General features: G+C 37.4%; 7 protein-coding genes across 12 annotated transcripts in view; 2 read left to right on the top strand and 5 right to left on the bottom strand.

Moving 5' to 3' along the window:
- Nucleotides 1-20816, bottom strand: part of LOC129790865 (UNC93-like protein) — a 1060245-nt gene that overhangs the window by 94693 nt on the left and 944736 nt on the right. The window lies entirely within an intron of this gene.
- LOC129790850 (cleavage and polyadenylation specificity factor 73) overlaps nucleotides 1-20816 on the bottom strand; it is a 566536-nt gene that overhangs the window by 94693 nt on the left and 451027 nt on the right. The gene's annotated exons all lie outside the window — the stretch shown is intronic.
- LOC129790918 (S-adenosylmethionine mitochondrial carrier protein homolog) lies at nucleotides 250-1435 on the bottom strand. The gene is made up of 3 exons (XM_055828761.1): nucleotides 1303-1435; nucleotides 555-1237; nucleotides 250-492 (listed from the first exon to the last, which is right to left on the bottom strand). The coding sequence occupies exons 1-3, from the start codon at nucleotides 1336-1338 to the stop codon at nucleotides 369-371; spliced, it is 843 nt and encodes a 280-aa protein (XP_055684736.1). The 5' UTR covers nucleotides 1339-1435; the 3' UTR covers nucleotides 250-368.
- On the bottom strand, nucleotides 4276-6788 carry LOC129790903 (translocating chain-associated membrane protein 1). The gene is made up of 5 exons (XM_055828740.1): nucleotides 5783-6788; nucleotides 5474-5662; nucleotides 5053-5384; nucleotides 4881-4990; nucleotides 4276-4819 (listed from the first exon to the last, which is right to left on the bottom strand). Exons 1-5 carry the CDS (start codon nucleotides 5915-5917, stop codon nucleotides 4497-4499), a joined length of 1089 nt encoding a protein of 362 aa, XP_055684715.1. The 5' UTR covers nucleotides 5918-6788; the 3' UTR covers nucleotides 4276-4496.
- On the top strand, nucleotides 7395-8899 carry LOC129790899 (dynactin subunit 2). Its single transcript, XM_055828734.1, has 2 exons — nucleotides 7395-7581; nucleotides 7670-8899. The coding sequence occupies exons 1-2, from the start codon at nucleotides 7546-7548 to the stop codon at nucleotides 8774-8776; spliced, it is 1143 nt and encodes a 380-aa protein (XP_055684709.1). The 5' UTR covers nucleotides 7395-7545; the 3' UTR covers nucleotides 8777-8899.
- On the bottom strand, nucleotides 8837-9717 carry LOC129790930 (rRNA-processing protein UTP23 homolog). The gene is made up of 2 exons (XM_055828776.1): nucleotides 9555-9717; nucleotides 8837-9487 (listed from the first exon to the last, which is right to left on the bottom strand). Exons 1-2 carry the CDS (start codon nucleotides 9672-9674, stop codon nucleotides 8903-8905), a joined length of 705 nt encoding a protein of 234 aa, XP_055684751.1. The 5' UTR covers nucleotides 9675-9717; the 3' UTR covers nucleotides 8837-8902.
- LOC129790872 (protein dissatisfaction) lies at nucleotides 9349-19879 on the top strand. 2 transcript variants are annotated; one of them, XM_055828690.1, is made up of 7 exons: nucleotides 9349-9451; nucleotides 15695-15937; nucleotides 16868-17382; nucleotides 18146-18376; nucleotides 19069-19291; nucleotides 19397-19655; nucleotides 19819-19879. In XM_055828690.1, the coding sequence occupies exons 2-7, from the start codon at nucleotides 15844-15846 to the stop codon at nucleotides 19856-19858; spliced, it is 1362 nt and encodes a 453-aa protein (XP_055684665.1). In that variant the 5' UTR covers nucleotides 9349-9451; nucleotides 15695-15843; the 3' UTR covers nucleotides 19859-19879. The 2 variants fall into 2 exon arrangements, with proteins under 2 accessions (XP_055684665.1, XP_055684664.1); XM_055828689.1 differs by lacking the exon at nucleotides 9349-9451 and adding an exon at nucleotides 13821-13849.

Here is a 20816-nt window from a genome sequence, read left to right as displayed (position 1 = left end):
TGATGATGCTCTCCCCACTACAGCATCATCTCATCGCATCTCTTGACCAGAGGTATTGTCGTATGCGCGATCAAGGTCCCGCGGGTGTACTCTCTTTCTCTGTTTTATCAATTTGTGCGGCACAAGAAACAGGTTGTATGGATTTCTCTCCATTGAGAATCTCGCGAAAGAAAGGGAGATTCATTTAATTGTTCTCCAAGGGGGCATTCTTCTGGCACACCTTCAGCATTCTTGACTAAATAAAGCTTCTTTATGTAAATAATATTTTTTTCATTTAATTCTTTAAATTAAAATTATCATTTAATTTTACATAAAATATAACTACACCTAGAACTAATAAATTCTAGCTAAAAGCTTTGATCTTTGGTTCATGGATCATCTGAGAAGAATTTTGAGGCAGATATTGTGCTCGTGACAAGATCGTACATTCCAAAAAAGATTGTTCCACCAATTGAGATCCACATAACACGTGGAATGAAGCCAGCACAGAGTCTGAAAGAAAAAGAATCTCAATGAGAATAAGAAATATTTCACAAAAAAAAAGTTAATTTTACCCAGAAAATCCTTCTTTGATGTAAATTCGTCTTAGAACCCCCATTATTGTATTCTTCTGTGCTTCACTCTGATCCGCAAGCATTATTCGCGTCTTTGCCACGTCAAAGGGAGTCGTTATCCCACCAGCAATTCCTCCTGCAAGTGCTCCACAGAGAGCTACTTGGGAGCTAGCCAATGGTTCACCGGAATGTTCACTCCAGGTGGCTTTAAAGTACTCCCACAGTGGGAATTGGATCAGTGAGAAGGGAATCTCCCTCGAGAGGGTTGTACCGAAGCCACGATAGAGTCCTCGGATGATTCCTTCATTCCGCAGTGCACTCCGGAGGATACTAATTGCTGATATGTTGCCCTGCGTCAAGTCCTGTCGACGCTGTTTGGCAATCTCAACGGGTACCCTGATAAGACATGCTGCCACTTCCCCAAGACTCGCAGAAACCATATGCACAACCGGAGATGGGATTTTAAGGACTTCCTGGGATGCCAGGAGAGACTTGGAACATTCATATGTGCAGAAGAAGAGCGCCGCACACGGGGCACTCCCGGCAGCAGCTGGGAGGAAACCTTTGTAGATCTTGGATAATCCTCCGGACTTCCAGAAGCCCCTCTCGCTCTGGAGGCGGGTTTTTATTGTATCCACTGGAAACAGGACAACATCAACAACCGTTCCGGCTACTCCGCCACCCTGAAATCACACGAAATCTCCCTTATTCCTTCTTGATTTACATTAATCTTGGTGGTAATACTCACAAGGAGCGATGTGAAGAATATTCCAGAGTTAGTCATTTCCTGGAAATTGTTCTTTTTGCTGGAAACATCCGGAAAAAAGATTTATCTAAAAAAAAATGTTGACAATTTTCTTTTGGAAGTGAGGTTATGTATTTAATTACGCGATTTTACCAATTTTATGCATTTTATTACATTTTATTACGCGAGTAACGAACTTTTTTTTTGTTTTTCTCCCAAATTTTTGGGGATAAAACATATTTCTGGGGTTGGTGGAGCACTTCCGTGTGATTGCAAAAAAACTACTTCCGGCCGGAAAGTTGCGCGGAAAACTCGAGAAAATTGCGAAAAACTCAATGTATGAGTGAGACAGTATCAGTGACGTGCGAGTGAGAAAATCGCGGTGAAATAGCACGTGCATCCGTCTCATTTTCTCCTCAACCAACCAACAGCGCCATAGAACGGCTAGCCCAAATAATAAAATTTGAACTGTAACGAACTTTTTTTTCGCTTTTCCAAAAATGCAATTTTTCTTGTTTTTCTCCCAAATTTTTGCCACAAAACACATTTTTGGAGCTCCAGGGACACCTTCGGGTGCTCCGGAGCCTCCAGGGAGCTCCTCCGTGCGGAATTTGGGGCCCGCGGAAATTTTGACGGTTGGGTTACAAATTTGAAAATTTTGACTGTTGGGGATTTTACACGACTCTCGTTTCCCGGAAATGGATTTTCGCGAACTTTTCAAACCAATGATTCCAATCGACGCGGCGTCGCTTCCTGGTCACAAAAATCCTAATTTTGGCGGAAAATTCGGCGTAAAACTCGAGAAAATTGCGAAAAACTCAATGTGTGAGTGAGACGGATAGCGGTGAATTACATCCGTCTCATTTTCTCCTAAACCAACAGTGCCAACAATAGCAGAGTGGTGGCTTTTGAAACTAGATTAATGGCGCGAAATTCAAAAAGTAGTTAAAATTGCAAAAATGCGAGGGAATAATTTTTTTTCTTCTGTTTTAACACATCCAGGACGGCTTGACGCACATCGGCGTCCACTGACAGTTCTCAATTCTGTACGCTGTAACAATTTGCCACTCTTTTTGCGTTTGACATTTACCCGGTAGGAAAACTTCTCCAACATTTTTTCAGCCAATTTTATTTGCTGACTCGTAAGGTGTTCATATATGATTAATAAATTTATTATTTATTAAACTTCTGAAATGATTTAGAATCAGCATTTAAAAGATTTCAATTTAGTTGTGACAAGAAAATGGAATTATCTAGAATATTCTATCAATCTTGATATTTACAATAGAACAATAGAACATTCTGGATATTATTATCCTATGAAGGAAAAATATAAAAAATATCATGTCAGGGGAAATAAAATTTTCAAAACTTAAAAAAAAACAAGAAATAGCAGATTATTTAGAATATTCTAGATTTTTTTTTAAATTACTCTGTCACAGAGTAGATATTAGCTAAATACATGTATTATGAAGTTTTCAGAATTTTTAGAATAAAAAAGTCAACCTGCTTGTTGACGTTATCATTTATTTTTATTGGGTTGTCCAATATTTATCCGGATTTCTAACCTAACATTTTTACCATTACATTCAATAGGAGTGAATGGGACAGAAAATCAAAATTGTATTGAATTTATGTGAATATTTTAGGTTAGAAATCCGTGTAAATATTGGACAACCCAATAATATAAAGTGATGTAAAAGCTAGAAAATTCTCAAAATGGTTCAGAACGGATGGCGAAGCATCTTTTTTGACATATCTAGCATATTTTCTCGCTTCAACATAACCAAATTTTTTTCTCGTGTCCGAAAAAAGTGAGAATTATAGAATTATAGAAAAGCTTCCGGAGGTTTGCTTTTATACTATTGATTAAGTTCTAGCTGAAAATTTACATTTAAATTTAATTTTAAGTGATTTGTAGCGGAAAATCTTCATCGCTTAAAACTTTAGGTGAGTTAGGTTATATATTTTGCGAAAAGAAAATTTTCCTCTTACATAACCTCAATTTAATTTTTGTAGTAAAAAAAATGCTACATAATGTTTAATAGAATAAAGGAAACTCGTCTGAGAGATTTTCACTGAAATTATCCCATAAATCTGACTTTTTTCCACATGAATATAAAAGTGCGGTTATGTTGGCATGAGAAAAAATGCCAAATATGTCCAAAAAATTCTCTTCACCAATATCATACCATTTAAACTATTCCTCTGACTGTTCTGTGAGCTAGAATTTGATGTTCAACGTACAACAGTTAGTGAAATCTTAAAGAAAGATTTTTGAAATTTAAATTGTATTTTAATTTGAATATTATTCTTTTTTTATTGTTTTGTTTTCGATTATTTTATATTAAAAGAATATTTGTGTTTCACTTAAGTGAGTATTCTCTCAAATAAATATTTTCTGATAACGTGCGAAGAACATAAGCACACTATGGTCCCACCGGGTAACATTTCTGGACGCCAGTGACTAATTGTTACATGTCGCGTAAAAAACCTTTGGGAAGTATTTTACCCGTCGTCAGTGTGTTAAGAAAATTAATTAATTCCTTGTAATTAAAATCGACGAAACATTGCCGTTAATGTTTCACAAAAAAGTAGAAAACACTAAAGTGACAATCTCAGTAAGGAAATCTGCCTAATTCTTTTTTTTTAAGAATACGTATGCCTCAATAATAGAACTCGTTTTAGCTAAAATAAATTTAACACTAGTCTAGTTTGGAGCAGGTTAACATTCACCATCAAGAATGAAGAGAACGTGACCTAATTAATAATTTTACACGCGTTTTTAATAGTTCATCAATGTCAGGATTAATGTTTAAACAAGTGTTTAAAAATCAATAATGTTGCCATGAGAGTTTTGTTTGTTTTAAGTAAGTGTGTAGCATTATTTGTATTATTAGTCATTTATCTTCTTCCTCTTAATTATATTCGCAACATTAAGAACTAATTTTAATTAAAGAAATAAAAAACGGGAAATGTACAAAAAATGAATTTATTTTCTCTTTAAAATGCTTTGCACATTTCTCTCCAAAAAAAGAAATATGTTGTGTATATATAAATCTGGAAAAATCAATCATTTGATAAAGTACGTTAGACGAAATTTGCTGTTTCATTTTTTTTTTTGCTTTTTCTTTTTGGAGAAAAAAGATGGGAAGAGTCCTGGAAGAATATCAAAATAAAAAAGAAATGCATCTGCTTCATTTAGTCTTGAGTTTTCCAGCATTTTCATTATTCTCTGGAACATCACTGTCTTTCTTCTCCTTTTTCACCTTGTCCACCTTGATGGACTTGGTCTTCTTGAGCGCCTTCAGTTCAGCTTGCTTCTCGCGCCGATTGCGCAGGAATTCATTGATAAATTGGAAGATTAGATAGCCCTGGAGGGCGTACACCACGAACAGGGATACAATGCCAATGCTCGTGTTATCATCCGTGGTACCGATGCCGTAGAAGAAGGTCAGCACGGAGATTACCATCGTGGCAAAGCGCATGGACACGAAGACGATGTTGCTCAGGACACGGGCTATGGGAGAGATTTTTTTAAGGATTGTTTTTTGGGATTTTCTAAGGGAGAATTGTCTCACCATTGGCCATCTTCTCATGCTTGTCAAAGATCTCCAGAAGCTGAACAAAATGCGTATTGGCTTCACTAAAGTAGTGAAGAGTCAGGAGAACGATGCTGATTCTCTGGAAACTAAAGAAAAAAAAAAGAAATGAGAGATAAATCAACAGAAGGAAGAAAAAAAGGATTCTTACTTGAAGATGTAGCCGTAGGCAATGAGGAGAAGACCAAAGAGAGCATGACGGATTTTCTCCTTTTGCTCCTCCTTTTTGACCTTTTGGAAATAGAGTTCAGGCAGCATGTGGAGATAGTAAGCCAATTGGATGATGAAGTAGAGTTTGTGCAGGAAGGACATGGGATGATTTGGGTATTCCTCCCAAAGGCTGGACAGACGAGCAATGTACTGCTCACGGAGGATCACTTCAAGGCCCCAGAAAAAGCCAACCAAGTAGAAGACAACCAACTGCCCGGATTCATTGAAGCGGGATAATTTGAATTTCGATAAATGCAGCTTCTTGGAGATTTTCTGTGAATCCCAGGAGAGAAAATGAAAAACAATCATGAGATGTTGTGAAAAAAAAAACATTCCATCCACGTCATGTGAAGAGAACTCACATCCAGGACGTATTCTTGGAGTATTGCGTGCATAATGATACAGATGAGCATGTAGAAGAAGACAGCACATGAATCCTTCCATCCAGGCTCGTAGAAATACGGCACACCGCGTGGGTTCTCCTGGCTTGGCTCCTCCCCCGTGACATTGTGGTGCAAGGTGACAAAGACACTGGCAAGTTGACTTGTTGTCTGTGGATGAGAGAATCCACGTGGCAAAATTTAATGCCACTCGGTCATTTTAGCGCACCTTCACAAACTCAGGTTTATTTATCATTAAAAGAAAAATGTTTCCACATCCCGGCGAATTACCTGAATCATGAGACCCACGACGAATACCATGGCAATGCAGGAGACAATATCCGCATGATTCTGGATGACGAATTCATGGCTAAGAATTGGGGGATTCTTGCTGCTACTTTTCCTGCCGATTGGTTTAATTGCCATCTTTTCACCCACACTCTTCTACCCAATTCCACAAAATAATTCCGCCAAAACTGCACTCTTCACCACAAGCTCCAAACAAATCCTTCGGGAGTCAGTGTTGCGCTTCCCGTCGATGTCCCGGAGAGTTCTTTTTCTTTTGCCCGCACAGACAATCCCTCTCGACTCCAGAGTCCTAACCTCTAAAAATGTTGCACACAGCTAACGTCGGCTAACGTCACCAAAAGAGATGGAACAGACGACTTCCAGGCACACCACAGACCAGCCACCGCACTTGACACGCTCTTCTCTTCCAATTGGATCGGCTGATTAACTTCCAATCACATTCGCACCTCTACTATTCGATCTTTTGCCCAAAATTAACATCTATTTGTGGTGCCACAGGAATTTTGAGTCGGCCAAATCATGACAACAAGGCAATTATTGAATGCGGCCCACGTAATGTGATTAATTGCATTTTATGATTCATTAATTTTTTTATTTTGTTTTTTTTTTCAATTTATTGAATAAAAAAATCATAAAAACTGTAAATATGAAAACAAAACGTAAGGAATAAGAGGAATGATTTTTGGAAATATTTAGTTAACCTTTTCGCGTTTAACGTGTAATATAAAAAAACATTGAAATATGCGAAATATGTGCTCTTTTATCACGAGATTTTGTCTATGAATGCTTTCAGAGGACTTTTCTCAGTCAGAACGTTTTTTTTGTCCTCAATTGCGTGAATTTTATTGCATTAGCAACTTAGAAATTAACCATTAAATTCATAAAAAATTGGGAAAATAAAATGTTTCATGTTTAGGTCTACGTATGACCCAAGAAACGCGAAAGGGTTAAGAAAAATTGCAATATTCGAACTTATAAATAAATTGGTATTACAATTTGTTTTAATTTTTCACGATGGCGGCGATTTGTGAGACTTTTTTTGATTTTTTTCTTTTGTTCTACTGCCATATTCATTCCAATCATTCAAAGATTAAGAATTTGTAAGAATGCAAAATAAATGATTTATTCAAAAATTATCCAAATCGATTTAACCGATCTAACTATGGGACAGGCCAATCTAGTTAAAAAGAAAACTGATAACAATTTTTGGGCCATATTCAGCGTAAAAAATCTTTTATTGTTATTAAAAAAAAAAGATCATTTTTGTATTCACAAAAAAACATCACTCTCCAAACTTTTATAAGTCACAAAAAATAAAAAATAAAATAGAATTTTTTATGATGGCGACGATTTGTTTGTTTTTGCGGTTTTCTTTTCTTTTATTTTACTGCCTTTTTCATCGCAATCATTAAAATTTTATGAGTTCCTTATTATCTTTGTCAAAATGTGAAAAAAAAATTAACAGGCTAAGCAATCCTTTTTTATCGATTATGTTTAAAATATTCGCGCCATTTTGTATTTTTCTTTTTTTTTTTAAATAAAACTTACAAAAATGTTCATTTTGATCTCCCTCAAATTTTTCGTTTACCGCTTGCAATAAAAAAAGTGTTTCTGCCGCAAATTTTAATCCGGCGTAGTCAGCGTAGTATTATTTTCTTCGGCGTAGTTGACAAATTTTTTGACAAAAATATTTTTCACAAATTTTCCGCTAAAAAAAATAGTTAAAGTTCTTTTGGTAATTCGCAATGGCAGATCCCAAGTTCCTCAATCTCCCAGGAATTGTAAGTATCTGTCAAATTGTCTCTATTGATTGAGGAGGAGGAGCTGGATGACATCATTGGGTGTTGTTTTTCTTTTTCCTCCCCATAGGTTTACGACCAACCGGATGTGTACGAGACCCCTGATGTTCCGGAAGTTGAGACATCGGACTACTACGAGGAGGATCCGGAGAATAGTGCAATTGAGTCCCTTCAGCTATCCACGAAGGATTCCTTCAACAAGTTCAAGGGGAAATACTTGAAGGGCGACGTTGACTTCTCTGACAAGATAAGTAAACGGAATCGCACGGGCTACACTTCGAGATCGGGATTGTGGGAGATTAATGGTGAGGGCGAGAGAGAGACTCCACTGCAGAAGTACAGGCGTCTACAGTGTGAGATGCACGAGTTGCTGGATGAGATGTCTGCCATTCAGGCCAATGCGGAGACTTCAAAGGAGGAAAAGAAGAGCTATGAAGTCATTTCGGGTGTTGTAACATCCGCCACGAAAGTTTTGCAGTGTCTGCACTTTGAGGAGGTGTTGGGGAAGGAGATGGCATCAAAGAGTACGGAAGCGGAGCTGAAGAAGCTCGTGACGCAGGTTGAGCAGTACAAGAAGGGTGATGCTGTGATGCCACCCATTACGGATATTCAGCTAGCGCAAGAGAATCGTATTGCTGAGCTGGAGCATCGGTTGTACACGCTGGAGAAGGCTGTTGGGGCAAAGCCTGAGAAGCTAAATCGCCTTATTGGAGCTCTTGGTGTGAGCAACCTCCTTGCCGGGGTACAGCAACTCTCTGCAAAGGCAGCTCTCTTGCAGCCGGCTCAGCTGGATCTCCTTGAAACGCGACTCCTTGGCCTGGCTGGGAAGATGAATGCTGTGGCAGAGAAGACCAGTCCGACGCCTCAGGAGAGTGACAGGGATGCCAAAGTGATGGAGCTGTACAAGATTGCTAAACGAACGGAACCCATTGTGCAGATTCTACCCGAAATGGTGGCCCGGATGCAATCTCTCGAGGCCCTTCATAAGTACTCATCGAACTTTAGTAAAGCCATCGCGGAGCTGGAAGCAAGTCAGACAATGATTCTCACGGGATTATCCCAGAATAAAGTGCTGCTGCAGGGAATTCAGGAAACCTCCGCTGTGCAATTTGATAATCTCCAGAAGGAAGTGAAGAAGCTCGAAGAAAGGCTCAATGCCATCAAGCTACCCAAGTAAATCATCAGCTACCCAGCAACTTCTACGCTTCCCGCTTCATTGGCACGTAATTTAATAATATTATCCATTTAAATCATTTTATTATTATATTTCTCAATAAAAATAAAAATATTTCTCAAGCAATCTCTAATCTTTTGCTGTCGTCTTGAAATCCTTGAGTTGCTCCTTCACATGCTGTGGAATTTTAATTCTTTTCCTCTTCTTCTTTTCAGGTTCATCCGGATTTTTCTTTTTCATCTGTTGCTGAGGTTTTCGCTTCTTCTTGGGGCAGGACAGAGGATTTGGATTCTTAATCTTTTTCTTCTTCTTCACAAACACCTTCGGGGGTTCAACTTTGAGTGTCCCCAGATCATTGAGTTGCTTCTGGAGGGTGTCATTTACGGATTTCTTCGTAGCGTCCGATGGTGCCTCAAAAACAGGTGTCACACCATGGAAGTACAGCACTGGCTGTCCTGGGCGTCTTCTGCACCAACTCTGAAGTGATTTATCCTGCGTGGCTATGATGTAGCGACTCTCTGGTGCTAAGGATTTGAAGCACTTTGATCCGGAAATTCGTTCCCCAGTGTGGGTGCACTGATGAAGGGCAAATTCCTTGAGTCCCTGGACTTTCTTCTTCAAGCTCTCAGCCTCCATAATGCAGCACCGGGTGGTCAGGAATTTGACCTCGGAATTCAGGTAATTTGTGATTTGATCTTTAATATTAACTTTTTTCTGGAAGAGAATTTGATGTAAACATTGGATTGTTCTGATTTTCATTGTTTAATCCTGTGATACTCACCTCACATGCATGATTGTAGAAAGTAGCATCCACAAGAACCTGATACGGCTGCCTAAAGCCATAATTTAGCTTGTAATAATTGAGATATTTTAATAATTTATTTCTTCTTTTCACCTTCATTGCAAAAAATAAGCAAAACACGCGTGTTCTTATAACCCCTTAAGTCAATTCCAGTGGAATTGTCTGTGGATTTCATGCACAAAATTCCACTAATTCCCCCGGAATATTCCTCAGGGGGAATTTTTGAAAAGTAACGGCCTACTAATCTCCATCAATGAACTTTTGGGGATTTTGGGGATCAAAAGAAAATCATCCTTAAAATATTTTCCACTTTTCACATGACTAATGTGTAAAACAAACGCTAATCCTTGCAATGTATTGCATAAACACTCCTTCTTCCGGGCTACGCGTTAGCACGTGCCGGCCATTAGGCAAAAAAATCCGGGTGGCAATAAGAAAAATCAACAGAGATTTTTCATTCAAGTGCGGCGGTGAGATTTTCATTTCGTGACACAGCAAAATAATCGTGAGGTTGGAAAAATAAAGAAAATCCCACTTGTATTATTTTTATTTTAAGAAAGAAGGCAAGGGAAGGAAAATTCATGCACATTGTCATGCGAAAATGCCTAAATACACAAAAAGTATAGGTTTAATCTTTTTGTACTCATACAGAGATTTTCTCGAATGGTTTGAGGTGAGGAGGTTTTCATTCTCAAGCTCCTTTTACCATTTTTGTTTACTCCCTGGGATTTAATTGGAAATCCCATGGAAGTCATATAAATTTGTCAAAGCCTCACGATTCCATCACCCTTCATTGAAAATTGTGCCCTTTCCACCCCCAAAAAAAGCCAGAGAAAATCGAAATCTTTTGACGGAGAAAATAGAAAATCATGTTATTTGTAATTATCACATTTAACGATTAAATTAATTGAATAAATGAACGAAGGGGAGACTTTTTTTGTATCTCTCACTAACGTTCATACCCCACGCACACACAGGGCAACAAACCACCGCACAAAAAAAGGAAGAAAATGCCTGGGTGGGCGAAAAGAAGTGAACAGTTGGAGAAAATCCCTCGAGAGGTTTTTCCTGACACTTTTGTGTGATTTTCAGCATCCCCATTTTGTGTGCCTTTTTTGCTGGCATCTCTATTGATGCCTCCGCACGCTGTGCCTAATTATCATGTAGCATGAAAATTGCTGGCGTATCGTCAAACAAACAAAAAGACCATGTTTCCCACCTTTCCTCATCATCCACCCCCGCCCTAAATTTCATTTCTCTCTCCTGTGCCACACTCATTTTTCACGGGGTGAAAGATTTTGGGTGGGCGCACTCTCTCTCGAACATTTGGTCTGATTCTCATATAAATACCAAAATATTTTAATCATTCACTTCTCTGTGATGCCAACCCCATCACACTGCGGGGGATGTTTCGTGAAACCGCACAGGCTAAATCGCACCCCCCCATCAGCCCTTTAAATTTTAAGGATGAAATAGAGCTATCAGGTCAGGATATTTCTCACTGAATTCACGGGAAATTCTTCAAATCATTGATTTAGGGTCTTCATTGATTTATTCTGTGTGTGATGTCTATGAAATGAGTAGGTAAAGGTGTAAAATGGGATGAATAGATTCGAATGAGTGATTTAGATTTTTTTGGTAAAAATATTATTTCTACATGCCTGAAGATTATGAGACAAGTTTCTTGGATGAAAGATGTTAACAAAGAGACTTTAGGAGCACGGAACTTCTTCTGGAATCGTCGGAACTCTACGAAGCTTTTTTCTTTGTTTTTTTTTCGGTTGTCGCCAGGGGTAGAAAATTTCGTCCAAAAGAAAGACGTACTTCCCAAAGCTTTCAACCCCTATCCGGGCCTTCCTCAGTGGTCGTAACAAATTATTTAGACACGTCTAACGTCACTGAATCTAATATCGCGAGGGAGAATCTTTGATATTATGGGGGTGCTTATTCTCGATTTGAAATTGAATTTTTATAATTTTTATAAAAAAATTTTTGTGGTATTTTCTTTGTTTGGCGGAGCTTTCGACGCAGTTTGCGCATCTTCCTCTGCGGTCAGTTAAGTCTAATTTTGACAGATTGTGTCAAACGCACAGGCGATATATCAAAAAATACAAGAATACGGATTAACGACTGAGTACCAATTGTAAATAAAATAGAATATTAAATCTTTTAGATACGCGACGCATGTAGAATGGCCATGGCGTTGCCCTATGTTCCGCTCCAAGCTATTACTGAGGCATGGGTTGGGTACACATTATTTTGACACTTTCCCATCACGAAAACGACAACATACAAAAATTATTGAAATACATCAAAACAATGGATCTAGAACACAAGACTGCAGATTGCAGACAAAAATTTGGAACATACACGGACAGCGCCAAAGAGTAAACAACGTAGTGGAAGCATGGAACGGACAACTTAACAGGGCAACACCAAAAAATCTTAACATTTAAATTAAGACAAAGGGGAATGGGAATCCCTGCTAACACACGCAGAGCTGTTTACATAAATTTGGCTTCAACGTCGGTAGAACAACTATAAAAAGAACTACGTACCAATTGCATCTGAAGCACAAGGGCAGAGAACATCGGAGGACTTTTCTATGCAAAGGCGATTAGTTTTCTAGATCTAATATCTAATGTTGAAGGAAATTCGGAAGCAGTCCTTCTTCAGGTTATTGCAATTGTTCCAAAGACTGCTTCCGAGTTTCCTGCAACATTAATCAATCAGTCGTTAATCACAAATTAACAGAAATTCCCATTGTAAAAACAATGTAAACGCCTTATGAGTTGAAGGATCATGATTTCAGGTGAGGCTTGATACGTCTTGAAATGGGAATTTCCCCAATATACTATTAGTAATTGTTCTGCATATCACCCTAAATTTCCTTGCAAGGTGAAAATAGCGTTTTCTAAAAGATAATTTGAAAATCAAATCAACTGAATTTATTTCTTTATTAAACCAATATTGCTTTTTTTTAGTACGTTGTATTATTTTTGACACCGGTCCGTACAATCTATTAACCAATTCTTTAAAATTCTAATACGAAATGCATTAAATAAAATCATTTTTTAATAGATTTTTCACAAACACTATTTAGTATAATCTAAAAGATATATTCTAAGCGTCGGCATATAAAACATTCCATCATAGGGATACAACATATTGCGAAATGTTGAAATAGTGGCTATTTATGATGAGGGGTTAATGTGGTTAGATAAATTTAGCATCGAAATGGTATAATGTTGACATGTGAAAATAGGTCTTGTGATCCAAATGGAAAAAGATTGAAATGAGGCATACAAACTATAGCAAAAAGCTAAAATATGCAAACGCAAAAAGTCAGAATGGGATCCGTCAACAAACAAACACCACCAATAAGTGTAACTTTCGGGTGTGTAGCAACTGGAACTCCGCCCCATCTCGACTTATTGGTGCTTTGACTGGCTAATATGACCGCAGTTTGGCAACAATACGTCGACGGTGTGGAAAAGGCAACTTTGGGGATGTCATCCAGACATTTCGACTCCCACACTCCTGCGCACATCGCAGTCACATCATGGAGACTATGCGCTCATGAGAAGAGTCTTCAGGACCGAAATGTGGCTTTGAACTTGTCTCATTTTTTCCCGCACAAATTTTAATAATATTCTTTGAAATTTTTGGAAAATATTTCTTAAATAAAAAAATAAATATCAAGGGTTCAAGGGGGAAAATAAATAAAAGAAAATAACCCGAATGTATAATAATTTTCATGCGATATGTGATGCGTCGCAATGGTGAGAGAAAATTCCCCTTGACGCATGAACAAGGGTGGAGAAGCTAAAATTCCATGAAGTCGCTTCATCATCGATTTACTATTCCAAATGTCCTAATGTCTTCTCCGCTTCGACTTCACTCCGCCCAAACCACACCGTTGGCGTTATCCTGCCATCCAGAAGCCACGCCCTATAAGATAAAATGTCATATTTAGATGATCAGTCTCCGATGGGGGTGTCCGTTTCTGACTATCTTACTCTTCTGGGCGGAAGTCAATTTACCAAAACTCAAAACAGTTTCACTCTCACCAGTCTCTCCTTCGCATTTCTTCGTCGCACCTGGCTTAATATACAATTTCCAAATTCACCCAGAGGAACATTTTTGAAAAAGGACTTTGTGCCATTCTACAAAGTGATACCTTGGCTTGTAAATTTAGTTAAAATAGTGTGTTAATATTTCTCTATACTTATAATGTGTGAAAGTGAAGTGAATTGAACAAGAAATGGGAACAGGTAATTTAAGAAGAAAAAAAAATATTTCCTATAACAAGGATTCTCTGCAACATAAAAGCAAAGTTTAGACATAAAATGTTGTTTTTTATATGTGCAAGAAAAACCTCACAGCGTATTTTGATGTAATTAATTCAAACCATTCGCCATTCTAACCCACATGTGTGGGGCGGACTACAAATTCCCCGTAAATTTTCATCCCTCTACGTGTGTGACAAAATTTCCCGTGTTGATTTTAATGCAAAAATGTGCAATAGTGCATGATGGTGTAAGCTGAGGATTACTGGGTTGAGTGGAGGGATTATAGCTGGAGGCCAGAGGATATTATTTCATGGGTGGCATCAGCCTGTGAAAATCACCCAAATGATATAAAGCGTGCTGGAGTGGATATAATCGTGTGTTTAAGGTCACAAAAGTGGCGCGGAAAATGGGGGAAAGGCTACAAGTGAAAAGTTACACCCGGAATTTCGCTCATGCAGATATAATTCAAAATAATATCACACAAAATTTTATTTAAAATTAAATTACAATTAAGGCTGTGGCGGTGAAAGTTTTAATCGTGCATATTAACCCTTTAATGATAAAAAGTTTTCCCAGAGGTTTTCAAATTGCAGTGCTGTGAAATTTTTTAAATTTATTTTTCACTGTTTTTAGCTTTGGATTAAAAAAAAGTTATTAACTTAGAAAATTGGGTCTTATTTATCTGACCACCTTCTATACAGATACTATATATAAAACGGAATCAATTTTTTGTGCTGGAAAAATTGAAAAAAAAATCATTCTAAAAAAGTCAATCTTAAAATTTTAAACAGATATTTTTGATTTTTTTATTTTAAAATTGGCAAAATTTTAAAAAATATTTTTAAAATGTCGTGGGGTTTCTATAGGATATTTTATCGAACCTAAATGCAATGAAAACTAATTCATTGTAATTTTAGCAATAGTTTAGCAAATTAAGTAAAATTCAGGTACATGACGGAACCTATAACGCGAAAACTTTGGTTCTACAGGTTCTACATTAAATATTCAGGGGCACTCTAGGAAATTTTTAGGTTTTTTTTAAAAATTGTTAAAAAATTTTTTTATTATAAAAAGAATAGAAATAAAATTTTCAAACATGAAAAAATATTAAATGTTAGAAAAAAACTATCTAAGGTTGGAATAGGTTGATAAACATGTAAAATTTTAGGAAAGATTTGTCAGAAGTTAAAACGAACGTCAATTTTTGGAAAAGGCGTGATTCACACGTTAGAAAATAATCGTCAAACTTTAAAATTTTCCATTGAGAAATGTCAATTGTTTGAAAATATTTGTTTTTAATTCATTTTAGTCACTTTAAAATTTAAAAAAAAAATCACAAAACATCTCTTTGAATAGATGCCTGATAAGGAGAGTGCCTGATAAGGCAATCAGTTAAATTAATTTCTTGAATTTATTTATATTTATTGAACCAATGCCTGATTATAAAATATTCTTAATTACGGCTGGTTTAATAGTTTATAGCAAAAGACTAAAAAAAAAATAATGAATGAACAAAAATAGTCTAATATTTTATGCTCTTAAAAAAATGTCCTAAGAAATTTTTGATTTTTTAATTTTTTTGCTGTTTTCATTTTGTTCAGCTTTCGAACTTATTTGTCCAACTCTCATTAGGCCGGACAGTTTAATTAAAAAGTTCTTTAAGGTTTTAATAAATAAATATACATTTTTGGCACGTAGTCCAGAAAAGTAAGACTGAAAAAGACTTATTCTTGAGCTTCTTGTATAGTAAACTCTTCAATTGACTTCCGTTAGCTTCTTATGTATGTATCTTCACAGAATCTCTTATTGCTTCATCATTTATTTTAGGAGATCGCTTGTTGGATATTCCATGTAAAGTTTGTGGAGATAGGAGTAGTGGGAAGCACTACGGGATCTACAGCTGCGATGGATGTTCGGGATTTTTCAAGAGAAGCATACACCGAAATCGAATTTACACCTGTAAGGCCACAGGTGAGATGAAAGGACGTTGTCCCGTCGATAAGACACACCGAAATCAATGCCGTGCCTGTCGTCTGGCCAAGTGCTTTCAGTCATCAATGAATAAAGATGGTGAGTTGAAATTTATTATTATTATTAATTCTTTATTTTTAAGTTTTCAAACTTACCCCAAATCTTTTCTCTTTGAGCACTTTCTGTAAAAAAAATCCCCCGCAATAAAGAAAGGACTCTAAATTGTCCTTGAGAATAAAATCCTTGAGATGAAAATTAAAAATGAAGAAGCCAAGTTTTAAGAACACAGAGAAGCACTTACCGTGATAATTTCCTCAAAAGTAATATCCTTACATTAGGTTTGTGTGTGGAGGAGTTTTGGTGCTTGAGGGTGGAATGAGGGCGAAATGTGCACGAAGAGGATGGCACACATGGAGAGAGAGTATACCCAATGTATTATTCACGCAAATACAATCATGTTAAACATTTGGTGCAGATCTCACGCCATCATTAAATTAATCTCTTCTTAGTTTCCTTGTGAAATGTAACATTCTGTGTGTTGTGTTATACCCATTTATTCTTGGAGTTATAGAGAAGGAAAAATGCCCTACAGAGAACTTATACAATAGTTGGTGGTGCCTGGAAAATATTGACGCTACCGAGGAATGGGAAATAAATTCGGAAGAGGAAATGCAACCTCTCGATTATGAATATTGCTCAAAGGGGCTGGGATTAAGTGGGAGAGGTTGATGAGATGGAAATGGGTTAACGTATACACTAGACGTATTATAATGTACCAAATACATAACTCCAAACGTATTAAGGATCAGAGGATTGTCAGTTTGTCGTGAAATATTCAAAAGGCCCGATAAAGCTCCCAAACACATTCAGATAAAAAATAAAAAAAGTCGATTAAAAAATATTGAAGGAGAACAATGTCGCGATTTTAATTGATTTCCATTACCCCTCGGTGTTGTATATATATTGGGGGTGGTTGGTGTATAATAAAAATGCCTTTGAGTGATTTTGTCCCTCCCATTCCCGCGCAAGCTGTTCAACATGAGCGGGGTCCCAGGAAGCCGAAGCTACAGCCATCATCGCAGCACCATCACATCCAGCAGCACATTCCGATGTCGCTCGTGGCGAATGTGTCGGCGTCATTCAATTACGCATCACATCTGACAAACTCCCAGCCGATTTTTGCCCAAGCCAGTGCTATGCATCCCACGTCAAAGGCACCACCACCCTTCACACCCATTGCCCACCACACAATCCATCATGCTCTACTGCAGCAACCACCCCCGAAATTGGACCCCGTCAAAATGTGTCCTACGTACGGTGATCTCGCGAATCATGGGCGCAACAATGATTTCTTCGGTCACATCAATCATCTCTCACCTTCGCCCACGCAAACGATCAAGAGCTCACCCAGTATCGATCCCTCGTCATCTGAGGGCCTGGGAAGTCCACAGCCGGCCGGTGATGCAACCACCGTGGCAAATCGACTGGCATCCTCGACGCAGAATGGTCTCCTCGACATCCTCATGAACTCCGACAAATGCCAGGTGAGGTGAATAACATTTTCGTCACATTCACCCACACCGCCCATGTTCACATTTCCCTCTTCCAACTGTTTACTTTGAATTTTCTTCCATTCACGGACCCTCCATGCCATATTTTCCCGGTGAATGTCCGCCTAAGCATAGATGGTACAGCATCACAAAACATTTTGAGCATTTCCTCTATGAGGGAGAATTTATGCTAGTTTTTAATTTTCTTTTTTTTCTTCTCAAATTATAATTAGTAATTTTCTCATTGCATTTTCTTCCTCTTTTATTATAAAAGAAAATAAAAAAGGATAATTGAGAGTCTGTAGATAGCCAGAATGAAATTATAATTCAGTTTTATAGAGCTTAAATTAGGCATTAATTTATCAAGTCTTAAATGTTTGAAAAGTCACACTAAATATATTTTCTCATGATTATAAGAGTTCTAATTATATACAATGACCGTTTTAAGGACGCTATTGCGTCATCCGCCATCTTGATTCTATGGTTTCCTAAAAGAATAATTCTTATTTACTATTAAAATTTATGTTTTAAATGCATAAAAAGACTCGAAAAGCTCAAATAAGTCTGTAAAGAATATGTCAGATATTTCTTATGGACTGTAATCCTGCTGGATAAATAGGTTTTATTACATTCCCCACCGGGTTTAGTACATTATATAGGGAGGCACCCCTTTTTCAGCAAACATAACACTTGGGAATGCCCTTTGCCGTCGCCTTTTGTCAACACGCTCCCCCTTTTTGTTGTTTATTTACCATAGGAATTCATTCAGTATCAAGTACACAACACCATCATGTTTCCACCTCCGCCACCTCCTCCACTTTCCGCGGGAAGTGCCAGCTCCTGCGGGGGCCCCGTAGACATTCGACTGCCTTCGTGGGAGATCCTCCAGGAGACAACGGCACGTCTACTCTTCATGGCAGTCCGATGGGTACGCTGCCTTGTACCATTTCAGACACTCTCCAAGGGTGATCAGCACCTCCTGCTTCAGGTATGTACGTCACCACCACAATTGCCTTTGATAGCCCCTCAATCGCGCGGATTCTTTTACAACACTGAGGAAAATTGCACAATAATAGCTGCAAGAATTTGCCCTCGAGGTTGTTCAATCTACCGCCATATTGTATTCCTGAGGGTTGATTTTTTTTCTCACCCACCATTGATGGTAGTTAATAGGTATTCAATGGAAAACCATTTATCGCCCTATTCGTTTTCCAATAAGAAGCTTTTCTTTGGGTACCATCGTGGAAGATGTGAAAAGTCTTTTGTATAATTTATTCTCTACGCAAGGATAAAATGAGGTTGTTGTTGCGACTTTTCGACACAAATTTTCCTCCTTTTGTATATTTTACACATTAGAGGCACACCCATCCTCTTCCTCTGGGTATGCCACCCATTTTATGGTAGAAAACACAACAAAATAATCAGATTTGGGTAATTGAAACCTTCCGCAGTGTCAGGAGGTGAAATGCAAAAGGGTATATAGAGGAGTTGTGTATTCGAAAGGATTTTTGCCCCCCAACGATTCTCACACTTTTGGAGGGAAATTCACAAACGCGCGCGATTTTGGGTGGTTTTAGCATCAAACACCGACGGATGATGGGGATTCAAGCGTAGGGGTTGAATCACAAAATGATTATACATATATATTTGGAGATTTGGGTGCTTGTTTGTCTTTCGCAGGAGTCATGGAAGGAGCTGTTTCTGCTGAATCTCGCTCAATGGGGTGTTCCTTTTGATTTGGGTGCTCTTCTCGATAGTCCCCATGTGAGAGATCGTGTTCCACAGGACTCCGTGACGAATACCGAAATGAAGACCATGCAGGAGATTTTATGTCGCTTTCGTCAAATTTCACCGGATCCCAGCGAAGTGGGATGCATGAAGGCGGTCATTCTCTTTTCACCAGGTGAGAAATATCCCATTTACTCTCCATCATGGGTTGTTTGTTTAAATACATTTTCTCCTGCCTGAATCTACAAAATTACATTGTGAATTTAACTTTTGTGTGTAGAGACACCGCGTCTCTATGATATTCAACCCGTAGAGATGCTCCAGGATCAGGCTCAGTGTATTCTCTCAGATCACGTGCGGTTGAGGTACCCACGTCAACCCACTCGTTTTGGTCGACTCCTTCTCCTGCTGCCCTCCCTGCGTGCCATCCGGGCGTCCACAGTGGAGTCACTCTTCTTCAAAGACACCATCGGGGCTGTTCCCATTGCCAGACTCCTCACCGATATGTACCAAATGGAAAAGTATGCAGATATCGAAAAGTAAGTCCGAAAAAATATTATTCTTCGTGAATTTCTCTACTTCTTTTTGTCCATTCTCTTAACTAATATAATTAAAAAGAAAAAAAACCCAACCAACGTTCTAAAGTCAGATAAAATGTGAAAATAAATGCAAAAAAATGTTAAAAAGTGAAATTTTGTGCAGCTTTCCAGGGGAAATATCGAACAACTGTCCTCATCAGTAGTTTTATTTACCTTGATCCAGGAAATATTATTCAACCCCTTCAATCCCTAAAAGGAATCTTTCTATTTCTTAATATTTTTAATTTTAATCTGCAAAAAACTTGTATTAAAATGAAATTTTTTTGAACCAAAGAGTTGTACAAAATAATAATTCGTGGTTCAATAAAAGCTCAAAATAATTAGAGAAACTGAAGCTTTCATTTTACAAGTTTCGTTAAAAGAGGTATGAATTTGGGAGCTTTTTGAAAGGAAAATTTTTATTTTTATCGAAGAAAATTTTAATTTCAATTCAATTTAATTTCAAAATTTTAATTTCTGCTTTTTCATGGCGTATTATTAGGTCTTTAATTTGGAATTTAATAGGATAATTTAATCAAAATTTAATTCAGGTGGTTAGATTCTGATATATAAAACGTAACCTTTCTATATATTTTTTATATATTTTTTCCTATATTTTTGAGAAAGATTGAAACCGTTCTTATTTCGATTGAATTTCTCAATTCGGGAGTTTTTCATCTTTTTTCATGAATTTTCGGTATAGACGTTTAAAAAAATGCAGAAAAAGCTTCTAAAAAAATCATAAAGAAAAATAGCATTTCATCCTAGAATCCAGCTACTAATCATCGCATTTTTCGCAATAAAAATATGAATTTTATTTTCTTTCCAAAACTTTCCAAATTGAATTCAAAACTCTTTAAGAAATTCAATTTATTTTTTAATGTTCTGAAACTCATTTTCCCAGCTAGATTCTGTTGCACTCTGAAGCATTGGGAAGTTCTCAAAATTTTCTCACAGAGAGCAAAGTTTTCTCAATTCAGTAGTATTTCTGTTGTAAAAACATTAAAATAGTTTCTATGTGCTCTAACTTTATTTTCTTTTCGCATTTTACTTTCATCATGAATTCATTTATGAGCTCTTGTAACCAATAGTTCTTTTTGGATTATTTCACCACACACACAG

The sequence above is a fragment of the Lutzomyia longipalpis genome, chromosome 2 (genome assembly GCF_024334085.1).
Source record: "Lutzomyia longipalpis isolate SR_M1_2022 chromosome 2, ASM2433408v1".
Taxonomy (NCBI): domain Eukaryota; kingdom Metazoa; phylum Arthropoda; class Insecta; order Diptera; family Psychodidae; genus Lutzomyia; species Lutzomyia longipalpis.
This window is presented reverse-complemented; position numbering and strand designations above follow the sequence as displayed.

What these genes read in the sequence shown, in the direction of transcription:
- LOC129790918 (XM_055828761.1), bottom strand. Translation starts at nt 1,338, where the DNA reads ATGACTAACTCTGGAATATTCTTCACATCGCTCCTT. An exon ending in TATTCTTCACATCGCTCCTT is followed by an intron (nt 1,238 to 1,302) that starts GTGAGTATTACC and finishes GTGTGATTTCAG; the next exon opens with GGTGGCGGAGTAGCCGGAAC. An exon ending in ATCAAAGAAGGATTTTCTGG is followed by an intron (nt 493 to 554) that starts GTAAAATTAACT and finishes TTTTTCTTTCAG; the next exon opens with ACTCTGTGCTGGCTTCATTC.
- LOC129790903 (XM_055828740.1), bottom strand. Translation starts at nt 5,917, where the DNA reads ATGGCAATTAAACCAATCGGCAGGAAAAGTAGCAGCAAGAATCCCCCA. An exon ending in TCGTGGGTCTCATGATTCAG is followed by an intron (nt 5,663 to 5,782) that starts GTAATTCGCCGG and finishes TCTCATCCACAG; the next exon opens with ACAACAAGTCAACTTGCCAG. An exon ending in GCCTACGGCTACATCTTCAA is followed by an intron (nt 4,991 to 5,052) that starts GTAAGAATCCTT and finishes TTTTTTCTTTAG; the next exon opens with TTTCCAGAGAATCAGCATCG.
- LOC129790899 (XM_055828734.1), top strand. Translation starts at nt 7,546, where the DNA reads ATGGCAGATCCCAAGTTCCTCAATCTCCCAGGAATT. An exon ending in TCCTCAATCTCCCAGGAATT is followed by an intron (nt 7,582 to 7,669) that starts GTAAGTATCTGT and finishes TCCTCCCCATAG; the next exon opens with GTTTACGACCAACCGGATGT.
- LOC129790930 (XM_055828776.1), bottom strand. Translation starts at nt 9,674, where the DNA reads ATGAAGGTGAAAAGAAGAAATAAATTATTAAAATATCTCAATTATTAC. An exon ending in TCTACAATCATGCATGTGAG is followed by an intron (nt 9,488 to 9,554) that starts GTGAGTATCACA and finishes ATTCTCTTCCAG; the next exon opens with AAAAAAGTTAATATTAAAGA.
- LOC129790872 (XM_055828689.1), top strand. An exon ending in GTCATCAATGAATAAAGATG is followed by an intron (nt 15,938 to 16,867) that starts GTGAGTTGAAAT and finishes TTCCCGCGCAAG; the next exon opens with CTGTTCAACATGAGCGGGGT. An exon ending in AAGTATGCAGATATCGAAAA is followed by an intron (nt 19,656 to 19,818) that starts GTAAGTCCGAAA and finishes AATTTTGTGCAG; the next exon opens with CTTTCCAGGGGAAATATCGA.